This window comes from Carcharhinus amblyrhynchos, chromosome 25, assembly GCF_965287045.1.
Source record: "Carcharhinus amblyrhynchos chromosome 25, sCarAmb.v2.hapA, whole genome shotgun sequence".
Lineage (NCBI taxonomy): Eukaryota > Metazoa > Chordata > Chondrichthyes > Carcharhiniformes > Carcharhinidae > Carcharhinus > Carcharhinus amblyrhynchos.
The window spans coordinates 13,447,034-13,463,048 of record NC_137348.1 but is presented as its reverse complement, the minus strand read 5'-3'; the positions used below and the strand labels follow the sequence as shown (position 1 = coordinate 13,463,048).

At 40.1% G+C, this 16,015-nt stretch overlaps 1 protein-coding gene across 2 annotated transcripts in view; it reads right to left on the bottom strand.

Moving 5' to 3' along the window:
• Window positions 1-1,893: 1,893 nt before the first annotated feature.
• The window catches only part of cfap77 (cilia and flagella associated protein 77), a 171,684-nt gene continuing 157,562 nt past the window's right edge, over window positions 1,894-16,015 (bottom strand). For both annotated transcript variants that reach the window (XM_080212258.1, XM_080212257.1), the window contains exon 7: window positions 1,894-2,142. In XM_080212258.1, the coding sequence (XP_080068384.1) occupies window positions 2,020-2,142 (123 nt within the window). In that variant the 3' untranslated portion in view covers window positions 1,894-2,019. The remainder of the gene's footprint in view (window positions 2,143-16,015) is intronic.

The following is a 16,015-nucleotide window of genomic DNA, read 5'->3' as shown; positions in this document are numbered from 1 at the left end:
AATACTTTTGAAGTATAGTCACTGTTGTAATGTTGGAAACAGCAGCAGAAAAAGCTGAGGTACAATAATTGTTTTATGCCACAACTCCATTGGGATGATTAGCAAATCATATTTAACCAATGTCTACCAGGTTTTGTTGATTTTAGTACACGGTCACAATAAGGTTGGTTTAACCTGGGAATGTGGAACAACGTGTGCACCTTTTCACATTCCCTTAACAAGTAGACAGGATTACTCCATTCAATTTACAGAGGCAGGTCAAGTTTGGAGGGGTAAATTGAATGAGCTTAAGTTTGAGTTTACAGTTATGATCAGTTGATTAGTGATGCAGAGCGATGTCAACAGCAAGGATTCAATTCCCGTACAGGCTCAGGCTATTCATGAGGGCCTGCCTTGTCAACCTGAGGTGTGGGGATCCTCACATTAAAATCATCACCAGTCAGCTCTCCCCTCAAAGGGGAGAGCAGCCTATGGGTATCTGAGACTATGACAACTTCACCATATCGCTCTATATGGAGCATCTCAATGCTCTCTCACTTTTCTCCTTGGCCTGAGTTTACCAAAGCTCTGAGTAGCATCATGTTGCAGAATCAGGGTTATTTTTTACATGATACTTAGAAGGCCCTTCCTTGTAATTTTCATCAGCTTGTCCTGGTCATTAATGTATAGTTGATTATCATTTATTTTCTTAAAACAGACAGATGAAAATGATGATTTCTGAAATATAGAATATCTAGCTGAAGACTCCTTATAGGCTTCTTCGTGTATCATGTATAAAGATTATATTGATCAGAGGTTGTTTAAACTAAAAGCAAAATAATGTTTGATACTGGGATTTAAAATAAAAGCAGAAAATGCTGGAAAAATTAAACGTCTTATAGCATCTATGGCAAGATAAACAGAACTAATGTTTTGAGTTCAGTGTGATTCTTCTTTGGAGCTGAAGAGGTAGAAATTATGGGTTTTATGCTGTTGATAAAAGCAGAGGGGGGGATGGTGGAAACCAAATGGAGCAAAAGTTAGGGTCAAGATAAATTAGAGGATGAGGGAGATTAAATGACAAGTATGTCACGGAACAAAAAGCAAAGAGACTAGTAATGGTTATAGTAAAGGAACAAAGCATTGGTTCAGAGTAGGTGTTAATAGGAGGATAAAGGTCAGCGCTGTCTGTAAACAAAAGAATGAAAACAAGATACAGACTGACATTGAGAGAAAGAAAATCAAAATCACGGTCTGAATTTGTTAAACTCAATGCTGAGTCCAGTCAGTTGTAAAGTGTCTAATTGGAAGATGAGGTGCTGTCCCTCCTTCTTGCCTTGGACTTCTCTGGAACATGGTAACAGGTTGAGAACAGAAATGTGGACATTAACGTAAGATGTTAACGTAAGACTTATCTGGATATACACATGAACAAATGGGAAATAGAGAGATACAGGCGGTTGGTCTAGGTAGGACAACATGATCAGTGCAGGCTTGGAGGGCCAAAGGGCCAGTTCCTGTGCTGTACTGTTCTTTGTTCTTTGTATGATGACTTGCAATGGCAAGCGACCAGAAGAATGGGATCATTCTAGTAGACTGAGCTAAAGTGTTCTGCAAAACTGTCACCCCATTTTCAATTTTTTTTCTCCAAACTGACAGCACTAATCTTCTACCTCTTTCAGTCCTGAAGAAGAGTTGCATTGGACTCGAAACGTTAACTCTGCTTCTCTCTCCACAGGAGCAGCCAAGCCTGCTAGGTTTTGCCAGCATTTCCTGTTCTTATTGCAGAGATTGGTTAGGTGGTCCAGTGCAATGCATTTAACTACTCGAGCACCCACTGCTTCCAGAAATAAAATTCCTTCTGTATGAAGAAATTATCTAGTGTTGAACATTCAAAGACACAGATGTAATCAAGACAGCTAAAGGTTGAATTTAATTCTAATTTAAAATCATTACACATTTCAAACATTTGAAAAAATGGAGAATTACAATCCTAGTTATTTTGCAAGTTAAAGAAAACTGATAAATTTAGGCTCTGGTTTATTCAAAGACGTAAACACCGTGTCCATGGGGGCCACTCCTTGCAGCAGAATCCAACCAATAAGCATCAAAAGCTGCTTGCCGAGCCTTAATGCTCCGGAATGTATCTAGATGAGGTCCAATCTGCACAAAATAAAGCAAAGGAAACGTCAGAGGTAATTGTCCGTTTCAAAAGCTAGACTATCTAAACGGATGATCCCCAACCTCAAACTTGAAGCTCATAATCTGTGGTCTAATACAATAGTTGGAAGAAAGGAACAGGTCAAATTACAATATAAACGTTCCTCGTTTTGTTGTTCATAAATTTACCAGAAAGATAATAGCATTAGCATTAATTCAGCTAATATAGGCAGTAGGAGTTTATTGTTCATCATTGATCCACAATGCTCTTTAATAATGAGCAAAGAGTCAAGTTTGACTCTTCCCTTTAAAAGATAAGTTTTGATGGCATTTCGTTTGAATTCTATGTTTTCCTTTTCACTACTTTCTGAAGTCAGATTTTTCATTCACATATCACAGAATCACAGTGTTACAGCACATAAGAGGCCATGTAACCCATTTTGTCTGCATCAGCTCTCTCAATGCTCATTATCATTCAGTGCCACTCTCCTGCCTTTTCCCTGTAACCTTATACATTGTTTCCATTCAAATATTGATGCAGTGGCCTCTTGAATGCCTCAATTGAATGCCTCAATTGAACTTGCCTCCACCACATTTCCAGGCAGAATCACTCACTGGACGGGATCTTATGGCCTTGCTCATCCCAAAACCATAAAATTCCACCTGAGGTCAATGGACTTACTCATTGTCCGCCTCTTGTCTGCTCCAATTCCCACAGCAGGCGAGGCGATAAAATTCCAGCCACTGTGTGAAAAAGTTTTTCTCACGTCACATTTGCTTCTTTTGCAAATCACTTTAATCGCTGCTCTTTTGTTTATTGTCCTTTTATGAGTAGTTTCTATCTACTCTGTCTAGCCCCTCATGATTTTGAACATCTCTATCAAATCTTCTCTCAGCCTTCTTTGTTCCATGAAGCACAGAGAATTCGAGACCTGAACCACTCACTGGGTGGGATGTTATGGCCTCGCTCGTCCCGAAACAGTTAAATTCCACCCGAGGTCAATGGCCCTTCCCATTGTTCACTCCTCGCCTGCTCCGATTCCCAGAGCGGGCAGGGCATTAAAATTCCAATCTATCCTCATTATTTAAGTCTCTTACCTGTGAAACCATTCTTGTAACCCTTTTCTGTACTCTCGCAATACATTCACATCCTTTCTATAGTGTGGCACACAGAACTGCACTGAGTACTCCAGCTGAGGGTCTAACTGGTGTCTTGTATAATTTCAGCATAACCTCTTTGCTGTTGTACTCTATGCACCTACTATTAAAGCCCAGGATACTGCTTGGCTAGTTGCTTTCTCTAACTGTCCTACCACTATCACTTATCAATGCAGATGTACATCCAGGTCCTTCTGCTGCTGCACTCCCTTAAGAATTGTACCCCTTAGTTTATATTGTCTGCCCATATTCATCCTACAAAAATGCGTCACCTCACACTTCTCCACATTCAACTTAATCTGCCACCTTGCCCATATTCTTTTGAAGTTCTGTTCTCCTCACAGTTTACAATGCTTCCAAGTTTCATATCATCTGCAACCTTTGAAATTGTCCTCTGCACATCAAGATCTGGATCATTAATATATATCAGAAAAAAAAGTTCCAATGCTGACCTCTGACAACTTCTGACCTCTGACCTTGAAAATATCCACTGACCATTACTCAGCCAATTTTGTGTCCACTTTGCAATGGTTTCTTTTAGTCTAAGAGTTATAATTTTTCTCACAATTCTGTTGTGTGGCACTGTATCGAATGCCTTTTGAAAGTCTATCTACACCACATCAACAGTATTACCCTCATCAATTCTTTTACCTCTTGAAAAAACTCCAGCAAATTAGTCAAATGTGATTTCTCCATTACAAATTGTTCTTCCAAGCTCTTCCTAATCAACCCACAGTTTTCCATGTGATTCTAACCTAAATAATTGTTTCTAGAAGCTTCCCCCACTGTAATTATTAGGCTTATCCTCACAGCCTTTTTTTAACAAGGGTGTGACAATTGCAATCCTCCAGTCCTCTGGCACCTCCTCCGAGTCTAGGGAAGACTGAATGCTCATGACCAGTGCCCATGCAATTTCCACTCACTTCTTTCAACATCTTTGGATGCATCTCATCCTAGTGCCTTGTCAATTTTAAGTACTGACAGTCTATCCAACATTTCCTTCTTATCAATTTTGCACCCTTCTTCTGTCATCAAGATGTGGGTAGCATCTCCCTCGTTGGTAAAGACTGATGCAAAGTATTCATTTAATAACTTAGCCACACCCCCTGCCTCCATGTGTAAATTCCCTTTAGCTCCCGAATTGACTCGACTCCTCCTTTTGCCATCCTTTCATTTTTATATGCCTGTAGAAGACTTTGGAATTCCCCTTTATGTTGGTTGCCAGTCTTTTCTCTTAAGCCCTCTTTGCTTCTCCAATATACTTTTTCACCTCCCCGCTGAACCTTCTGTATTTCTCTTTGTTCTCAGTTGTATTTTCTACCTGACACCTGTCAGAATCACAGTTTTTAAAAATTTATTTTAATTTCTATCTCCTTTTTCATCCAGGGAGCTCTGGATTTGTTTGTCCTACCTTTCCCTTCTAAGGGAATATACCTTGACTGTATCTGGATCATTTCTTTTTTAAAGGTAGACCATTGTTCAGCTACAATTGTTCCTGATGACCTTTCATTCCACTCTTTCCGGCCCAGCTCCATTCTTGCCCCATTGAAGAGGACTCTCCGCAGTTAATTATTCTTACTCTGGATTGTCTATTCTCCTTTTTTATCACTATCCTAAACCTTATGATACAATAATCACTGTTTCCTAAATGATCCCCCACTGACACCTGATCTACTTGGCTCACCTCATTTCCAAGAACCAGGTCCAAAAGCGCATTCTTTCTTGTGGACTGGACACACTGCTGTAGAAAATTTTTCTGAAAACAATGTAGTAACATTTGGCCCTCTTCACCCTCTGCACTCCCAGTCTATATTTGGAGAATTAAATACCTATAATGTTTGCATCTCTCCATAACTTTTCAGTAAGCCATCTCAACCTTCTCTTTTCCAGAGAAAAGAGTCCCAGCCTGTACTGTAATTCCTGATAGGTATAACTGATTTACTTTATCCATTCACAGAATGATTGTGTCACTGACACTGTCACTGACTTTGGAAGGTGATGGGGATGAGTCACCTTCTTGAATCTATGCAGTCTTTGCGGTGAAGATGCTCTGGCCTTGCAGTAACTGTATATAATTGACTTCATATAGTTTGCAAAACAGTAGACACAAATTCTGATGGACACAGATTGGAGTATCTGCAGAACCAGTACAGTGAGGCAGCTTAATTCCTCTTTCTCAGTGGTCATTTTTTCAAATTTGGAAAATGCTGCAACACCTTGTTAAATATAATATTTAATGTGGAGGATTGACCTTTCTACTATTTCCCATTTCTTGTTTGGAAATCCAACTTGTCAATGATGGCAACAGAGCCACAAATTTGTATTAGGATTTGAGGAATTTTGACAATTTGAGGAATTCATAAGTTACCTGCAATGTTTAAACAATAACTCACAAGAGGTGATATTACCAAAAAAATTCAAATTGCCGAATGAGTATTAAAACGGGAGATAATTGTGGCCATTTTTCAGCAAACTTTCAGACATGATCTTACGCCACTTAGTGCAAAAAAAAGGCAATGTTTGATTCACGCCAATAGGAGGGGTGGATGGCATCTATTTTCACTGGAAAGCCGGCTGCTCACAGTTAAAGGGCGCTATCATGCTTGCGCAGATCTCTCAGTGTTCTGTGTAACTGAGAATACTGAAGATTTGGCACTCCCCCGCCCCCCTGCTGCCGATCGCTGGCTTCCCCAGCCAACTCTCCCCCAACTACCCCACTATTCCCGGATATTGCCCCCTTCCCCTTAAAACATCGCAACCCCCCTGTCCCTCTGCCCCTGGTTGATCATTGCCCCACCCTGGCCGAACCCCCCACTTACCTCCACTTAGCCCCACCCCCATCATAGCCCTGCTCCTTCCCTCAGGCTGTGCCCCATTGGTGGAGATCATACGTGATCCTTGCTGGTGAGGACCTCCACCTATGAGGCTATTAAGGCAAGTGAGCCCATACGACTGTGTGCAGGGCTCACTAATAATATCTAGATGAATATTTAAATCAACCTTCCACCCTTCCCTGGCACCAGGCTAATCATGCCTGCAATCCAGGACCAGTAGTATAGCGAGAGGCAAGAAACCTGATGCGAACCCAGTTTCTTGCCTCTCTCAATCTTACCAGCTCAGCACACCGATTGACCAGTGTGACGAGCCAATAAGATTGCTTTCACTGAAATCTTAGGAAGCTCAAATTATGAAATTTCAGTATTTATCCTTCCAATATAAACAAAATCACATTTGTTAACAGTTTCCTGTCATTGCAAGTTACACCTACAGATGTGGATGTTCACTTTTGACAGACAAGAGAAACATGCATTTATATAGCATTTTCCAAAGTGCTTTACAATAATATCGGAAAGTTATATAGAGTTAATTAGAAAGGAATGTAGAATTTCTCAAATGTAATGTATCCTGCAAAAATGTGGTCAAGGTACTGAAATACTCCAAACTGACCCACACCTGTGATGAACTTGGGCAGTTTTCAGACCTTTTGTGTGATATTGCCTAAATCATGTCACAGTGACAATGTCCTTGACCAGTTATTCTCTAAGTCTACTCTGTGGATCACTGATGATCCTTGAGGGTCCTCCACAGGCTGCTCCAAAATTCAAGTCACAGACACACAATGCTACGGCCAATGAAATACTGTGTAAAAGAACAGTTGAGAACTCATCCCCACCGCTTGTGTAACGTCACACAACACCAACTCCTGTGTGCATGACATGAGTTGTTATAAGTGAGCGAAAGAATGTTATTTTAGAAGCAACATTTATAATGATTTTATTTAATTAATAAAGATGTTGGGTGAGTTTTTGTTTTGAAGATTATAACATTGAAGTTTATTTATTAGTGTCACAAGTAGGCTTATATTAACACTGCAATTAAGTTACTGTGAAAATCCCCTACTTGCCTGTTCAGGTACACTGACGGAGAATTTAGCATGGCTAATGCACCTAACCAGCACATCTTTTGGACTGTGGGAAGAAACTGGAGCACCTGGAGGAAACTCACATAGACATGGGGAGAACATGCATACTCCACACAGACAATGACCCAAGATGGGAATTGAACCCAGGTCCCTGGTGCTGTGAGGCAGCAGTACCAACCACTATGCCACCATGCTGACCTTTTAACACTCCTTTAACAGTATTAACTTTTAAACAAAAATATGAAACGTCCATGCTTTTGTTTCTGGCATGAATTAATAATTTACATGTGATATTTAGTAAAAATCTCACAAATTTATTAACATTTAGTAGGGAAAAGAGGCACAATATTTATAGCTCCCATTAATTTTCATGACTCTTTTTCTGGTGGCAAGTGGTGTAGGACCAGTGGTCTACAAGATCTTTTGTAAATGGTCTGCAGGTAAAAAGACTCGAGAACCAATGTGCTTGGCCATTCAGGTTGTTGCAGAAACTATACTGACGGTTTAAATAGCCAACAGGAAGACATTACATCTTGATTAATATTACTAATTGCACTCCTTTGTTGTGTTTCTTTCCCACCCTAAAAGGCAGCAAGAGTGTCACAGACTAGTGATATCCAGTGTACTCCAAGATAGAGAAAAACAAACAAAAGGGAGGTTGGCCTGAAAAATTATCAGCAACTCTCAAGAGCTGTTGACAACTTGTTAAAAATAATCACACCCACAAAACCTATTATAGTTACAGTCTTGTTCAGCAAGTGGTCCAGGTTTGTGTCAGAAAGCGTCACAGATACAGAGCCACTCTTATCACCAGTATTCCCTGCTGTGTACGCCATCTGCCACTATGTGTTGGTAGTTTTATAATATATCCAGGAAAAACTGAAACTATAGAGTTCATTTTCTGAGGTGGGCCACAGATAGATACAACTCTTTCTTTTACATTGCTCTATCCCCTTCTTGCACAACCCCCCCACCCACCACTTCATGACAAAGCAGCTTATGGACAAACACTTTTTTAAATAAACTGACAGAAAGATTGCAACAGTTACTTTTTTGATATAGAAATGCTCTGCAAAAATATGCACAAGGATCCTGGATGCAAATTACTTAGAAACACATCACTCTACTACTTGACAGAATATAATGAGAATCACTAAATCTTTTATAAGGTCAACACTCCTCTTCCCAAGCAGCTGTCAAACAAAGAAATTCAGCAAAACCAAACTTCCATCGCCTCATTAAACTCAGCAGCCACGGACGACATGTTCCGCCATCAATACAAGTTGTTTTGTGTCAGTAATTTGCAGTAAAAGTCTGATCGAGGGCCTGTGGAGACTGGGGAATCGTTAGCGCTCCAGGAGCGGCTCTGCTCCTAATTGGAAGCATTGGGCATTATCAACTGAGGATTTTCCTGGATCCCTGACAGCTACCGGTGCTGGAATGATTGCCCACTTGTCAGTGTAAAAGACCATTAAAAACAAACAATTTTTCTTTAATTGGAGGCTTGCGCTCGGAGCCCAGGTGAGAAGGCTCATCACTTTCTTTGGGCCTATTGATGATTATGGCTTACTTCAAAATCTGTCTGACAAAATTGAAAGGTTTTTCTTCTCACACTGGAAAGTGTTTTCAATATGACTACAAAAAGCTTGGCAGGTGATTTATATTTTTTTCCTACAGCCTGCAAGGCCTTGATTAACTATCTGTATGTTCATACCCAGACTAGAACTGTTAGGCTTCAAAACTGATCAGCATTACTGAGGTGAGAAAACCAAATCGTGCCAGCTTGACTCCAAGTAAAATCTTTGTTGCCTTCAGGAGTCAAAGTGGACCATTGCTGAATTGACCCCAAGCCTAACTGAGGATTGTTAGATCCAAGCTCTGTCCAATTGGAGTATAAATTGCTGATCAAGCTCGTGCTCTTTGACACCTCTTGAATTACTAGTGAATCGGATCAGCAAAGAATGAAGAAATATGACTGAAACTGTGAAATTCTTAATTATAAGGAGAAAAATTTGGAGTGAAAATTGAATGGTATTGGTTCCAAATTGTGTACAGAGTTGGTGGGCACTTATCTATCTCTAACCAAATCCAGCTTAACCTGTAAGATCACAGAAAAACTACAGGTTAAAACTTATTTGACCACTGTAGTAAATATATGAGTGATTTTAGCTCAACTGTGTGCAGATGAGCTTTCATATTGAGGAAGCTGTGTCAAGATACAGTTAAATAAAATTGCTGTCTCCAAAGAAAGTTTGACACCAAAAATTAAATGACTGTTCTGTTCCTAATGTGTGCTTTGTAAGTCCTGTAATTGGAGAACTAACTAGCAACAGGCAGTTGCTGTAAAATGGTGTTACAACTATGAACGTTTATAAAAGGGGTGAGGATGCCTGGTTTTACATATTATGATAATAACCCCTTTTAAGCACAGTGAAAATGCAGCTGGATCAGTGCAGAATTACATTAGTAGTGCGTACATGTTAGTCATCACACTTCAAGCTGACAGTTAGCATTTCATTCCATGTGTCAGCTTGTTAGCATTTTGCCAGGAAAATCAGTCTTTTCAATGAAATTGGATGTTGTCAGAATCGATCAATTAGATTGGGATCTACCAGAACTGGTCTGATCATTTGTAGGGCAGGACTGAAAGTTAGTGGAACCAATTAGATCAATCAGAAAGTATGACTGAATGCAATCAGAACCAATTACACAGGTCCTGCCTGTGCACAAGAACCTGAAGCAGAAATGTTTAAGGTGAGTTGATGCCTACTGAATGTTGTAGAAATGGGTATCGTTACTATTCATCTCCAAGAAGTAAAACTGCAGCATTTAGACCTCTTTTCAATAGATTGTTTGTTTCTTTATTTTAAAAAGAATGCTCAGTTCTCAGGTAAAGAGGAAATGAGGAACGGTCTCATTGCATCAAGCTTCCAGTCTCACTATGCTGCCCTAAGATTTCCAATGCTTTCTAATGTGGGCAGAACTGGACCTACATCTGGAATCAGCATGGGTCCCGTTTGCAGATCAGGTGGGAGGGGTACTGTCAATGACATTCCCTACCCTTACCCGACTGACTTTGCCTAAAAGAGCATGTAGCAGGGCATATGTCATATCTCTCTACAGACTAAAAAATCTGAGATTCCTGGAAGCACCCAGAAAATCAATAGCACCGGAGATTCACTGAAGGTTAGAAATAATTCCCCTCTTCTGACAATCCTTGGGCATCTGGGTATTTAGATCCTGCTGCCAGGGGCCAGAAGTGCTGTTGCTAGCTTCAGAGACAGAGTTATAATCTTGCTCTGTCCCTGATTTGGATGCAAGGCCCTATCAGGAGGCAGAACACTTCAGGAATGCTGTTGAGTTATGCAAATGGCTTGGGCCAAGAAATTCCAGCAGATTACCCTGCCAACACGTGCAGTAAAACCTCCAGAATGCTGTGCCTGTCAGGCATCCAACAGCTGTTAGCTTATGTGAAGTTTTATTTTATTTTCTTTGTGAGAGGAAGACGATGTTTCCTGCTATGAATGTATCAACTACTTCCTTCTGGAACATTTTCAGTACTGCAGTTGTGGAATTGTCACAGTTTAGAAACAAAGGAAGTAAGTGAGTGGTGATGAGTTTTACCTAACTTTTTAAAAAATACATTATGGTATTGCTATGTTGGGTTTTACTACTTAGTATGTAATGCAGACTGCTCTCCAATTTATGGGTGGACTGTAGTATTCTGTTTTGTTTGCAACCTGTTTTTAGCTTGCTCACTTGTTCTTAGTGAAGATTTTTTTAACTTTGTCATGCAATAGCCACTGACAGTACTGAAATGGCCAACATCCATGGAGAAATGTAAGCATCAAATCAAGAATATAATAATCAATAAGTATGCAGATATTAGATTGGTGACAGCTAGTCAGATTCAACTGCAGTCTCAAAATTCAGCTTCCTACAGCTGTCCTTGCATGCCATGTTTTTGTGCACTTAATGCATGACATTCCTCTGTCCGCTACTTGAAAGATCCTTTTGTTTCAAATGTGTTTTAAGGGCATTAAAATGTAGTAGCCTGCTGAACATCTGAAAGAGGAAAAGACAGGTTACTGTTTAGGTGTGATCTGTTAGAAATATCCTAAACTGCTCCACATGCAAGGAATTACTTTGATGTGCAGTCACCATTGCCATGCAGGCAAATGTAGCAATGTCTTTGTGCACAGTAGAATTGTAAATACAGCACTGAATTTGATCTTATGGTGAGGTTTTTGAGAGAGGAGTGTTGGTCAGGACAACAACTACACTGCTTTGAATTTTGGTAATGGAATTTTAGAATCATTCATTTGAAAAGATAGAGGCATAGATCTTCTGGCCAGCGGTACTATTGTTGCTCTCAGTGAGGTTTCCTGCATCTTGGCAATATTACATATTTTCAGCTGGGCCTTCTGATCCTGGTTGCAGCAGAATTAAGCCAGCACAGACACTCCAGGGCAAGAGTGGCAAGGTTAGGAGAAGAAGGATGAAGAAAGGACATGCCCTCTTTTTTCAGCATGAGCTGTCAAATTCAGGTAAGTTTCAAAGATCTTTGAGTGAGTGGGCAGCCAGACTCCCCCCTCCTTTTGTAGTTGGGACTGGTCAGGAATTAGTTGGGTTGTAGTATGGTCAGGTCAGAGAATGGTTGGTTTGATTGGGGGAGGAGGTGGAATTGGTTATGTCAGGGGTAATTCAGGTTGGGCAGAGGGATTGAGATGTTGAGTGGATGGATTGTTGCTCAGTTCAGTTATGTTAGCTAATCACTTTGTTATAGCAGAGCAGCATGGTAGCACAGTGGTTAGCACTGCTGCCTTACAGCGCCAGGGACCTGGGTTCGATTCCCAGCTTTGGTCACTGTCTGTGTGGAGTCTGCACATTCTCCATGTGTCTGCGTGGGTTTCCTCCACATGCTCTGGTTTCCTCCCACAGTCTGAAAGACGTGCTGGTTAGGTGCATTGACCATGCTAAATTCTCCCTCGGTGTAGCCAAACAGGCGCAAAACTGTAGGACTTTCACAGTAACTTCATTGCAGTGTTAATGAAGATAATTGGAACATTAATAAATAAACTTTAAAAAATTATCTGTCCAGGTACACCCATTGTATCTGTCCCTTGTCTCTGAAACTGAAGTTAATGTTGGAGACTTTCAGACTTTATGTTGTGTCCAGGTAGTGTAATTGAGCCCTTTGGGAGTTTAAACAAGCTGGGATTTCTGCAGGGTCTGATGCAAAATAGCAACTTCAGATTTCACTGCTCTGGAGTTTGGAAGATTCTGCACAACGTCTTAATGCAAATAACTTCTCTTCTAAAGGACACATAGATTATTTGTTCAGATTCCTCTATGAACTTTCATTGACTAGGATGCCGCAAATGCAACCAAGTAAATATTGGCTCTTTTAAGATTGGTAGCTCCTTCCAATCACGTGATTTCAATTTTGTTCCTGAAACTACTTTTCTCTCATGATACGAAATGATCTGTTATTATTCTTCCAACTTTTCAATCTTTCATTAAATAAAATTAAAAGTACTAACTTATTGGGTGGGATTTTCCAGCCGCACTTGCATCAAGACTGGAAAATCCCATCCAAGGTGGGATCCGCCCCCACTTACTATGATTCCCGTGATGGGTGGGATGGGAAAATTCTCTTGCTGAAATCACCATCAACAATGGCTTCACTTCCACTCTTCTATTTGTGTGGGACCGATGCCATTTGTTTGCTGCAGTTAATAAATCTATTCATATTCAATCAATCCTAATTCCTACACACTATTTATCTCCTCATGCTGGGCTCTTTTGTCCATTGCCTCACATCTACTTCTCACAGAACGCCCTAATATCTAAATAGAAAGCTAATATTTTCATCTTACTTTTTTCCTGAAAACACAGACTTTGATGAAATTGGAAAACAGCCTCTATATTGTTCCATTCTATTCAACCGTTATATGCAATACTAACTTTATCTCTGCCTGGTCTATCAGATTTTTGGTTCTTTGAAATCCAATAAGATGTCCAGTCCTAATGGTATTCTTTACATCACCCTTCCGAAGTGTATCTCAAACATATCTCTATCAATTGACACCTATTCAATCTCTTTGCTCCAAGTCCTTCTCTCATTTGATTTTTTTTCTCTTATCCCCTAAGAAAGATCCAATGTCCCCTTCTATCTATCAGCTGATTGATTGTTCTTCTATTGGTTATTCTCTAGTTCTGGAAGTTACTGTTAATTTTCAAATAATCCACCACCTAAATAAGGTACTGTAGAAGGGATACAAGCAAATTACTGCGGACGCTGTAAAGCAAAAACACAAGATGTTGGAAAATTTCAGCAGAACCCTTCAAGGCTCATTCAGACTTGAAATGTTAGCTCTGCTCTCTCTCCACAGATGCTGTCAGACTTGCTGAGATTTTTCCAGAATTTGCTGTTTCTGTTTTTGTACCTTAGAAGAAACTGTTTTCTAAAGTTGGATTGAAGGCAGATTATTGACCTGGATAGGAAATTGGCTGAGCAGGAGGAGACAGCTGTGACAAGTATTCTGCTGCAAAGATTCACTACATTTCATCAGTGACTTAGATGATATGATAGAAAGTCACCCATCCAAGTTTGTCAGTAATACAAAGATAGGCAGGATTCATTCATAAAGCAATGTAGATGAAAGCACAAAATTACAGAGAAATATTGATGGACTAAGTGAATTAGCAAAACTGTAGCAAATGGATTTCAGTGTAAGACATATGTGAGGTTCTTGGACCTAAAATAACCAGAACAGACTACTTTCTAAGTGGTAAGAAGTTAAAAGGTTTTGTGGGTTCAGACACGCAGACTGAAATTAAAATGCCATGAACAGGCGCAGAAAAACTAATGCAATGCTGGCTTTGATATCTGGAGGGAGGGATAGAACATACGGGCATAGATATAAGACTTCAGTTGCACAAAGCCCAGATCACAGCATACCTGAAGTACTGGGAGCAGTTCCTGGAGGGATATGTTGGCCTCAGAGGGAATGCAAAACAGATTTACCAGAGTGATACTTAGACTCCAAGTGTTAAATTACAAGGAGAGATCGAAGGTTAAGGAGAAAGTTGATCAACGTTTTCAAGGTATTAACGGGAACAGATAGTGTGAATAATTTATTCCAATTTATCCTAATTGGGGTGTAGGATTAGGAGTCATACTCAAAAATATTGCAGCCGGATCTTTCAAGAGTGAAATTAGGATTCACTTCTTCACACAAACATCCCGATCTACAGAGGAGTCAGGGGCTTGGGGATAGGCAGGTAGTTAAGGCCATGATCAGATCAGCCATGATTTTATTGAATGGCAGAATGGGCTCAAATGGGTAACAGTCTACTTTTATTCCTATTTCTTATGTTCTTGTGCAAAGGGTGGTAAAAGTTTGAAACTTTTTTTTGCAAATAGCAACTGATACTAGATCAAGTGTTAGTTTTAAAACTAGAATTAATAGATTATTATTAGCCAAAGGTATCAAAGGCGGATATATGGAGTTAGGTCATAGTTCAGCCATGATCTTGTTGAATGGCAGAACAGGTGTGAGAGGCTAAATGATCTATTTCGGTTCCTATGTTCCTAGCAAGTTTTGGCCTATGAGAAGAGGTTGGAGAAACTTGGCTTGTTCTCACTGGAATGATGGAGGTTGAGGGGCGACCTGATAGCAGTCTGCAAGATTATGAGGGGTATGGACAGACTAGATGGTCAGAAGCTTTTCCACAGGGTGGAAGAGTCAATTACTAGGTGGCATAAGTTTAAGGTGCGAGGGGCAAGGCTTAAAGAAGACGTATGAGGCAAGTTTTTTTTACACAGAGAGTGGCGGGTGCCTGGAACTTGCTGCCGGAAGCAGATGATAATGAGTTTTACAGGGCGTCAGGACAAGTACATGAATTGAATGGGAATGGAGGGATTTGGTCCCCAGAAGGGGAGGGGATTTTAGTTCAGTCGGGCAGAACGGTCAATGCAGGCTTGGAGGACCGAAGCGCCTGTTCCTGTGCTGTAATTTTCTTTGTTCTTTGTTAATCCACAATTACTAGCATTGCTGTTCACTGTAATCATGCAGCAATCATTCAACACATTTCAGAGCTCTAATCTTGAATATTGTGATGAATCATCTGTCATTTTCTTAGACATTTACAAAGTCTTTGACTGGGTCTGACACTATGCACTTCCAAACAAGTTGTTATTACAAAATGTGAAATACTGTGGATGTTCAACATCAGAAACATAATCAGCAAGTGCTGAAAATACCCAGGCAGGCAGCATCTGTGGACAGAAAAATGGACTTGACTCAAGTTTGTGACCCTTTATCAGAACTGGAAAATGTTACAGACATAACAGGTTTTAAGCAAGTATATGTGCAAGGAAATAGAGAGAGAGTGGAAGGCAGGGGGATTTAAATATCAGAAAAGATCATGGGACAAGGCAAAAGGAGATGATGGGATAAGTAGAGAAAAAAGCTGAGTCTACAGGAGGTGTAAGTACCAACAGTAAACTATTGTCCAAATAAACGGTAACAGTGATTATGATCTGAAACTGTTGAGTCCAGAAGACTGTGAAGTGTCTATTAAGTTAAAATGTAAAATTATTATTAGATCATCTTTTACCAAGTGTATATTCACAGCTGCCCTGTTTCTCATCAAATCATTCCTTCATTTGTTGCTTATGGATCTAGATCTTTTTCAGTCAATTCAAGAGCTGCCCAAACTTTTGTCCTATCCTATTTTTTTTCATTGGAGTGGTATTTTAAACCTGCATTAGTCGTCAATGTAAACAGC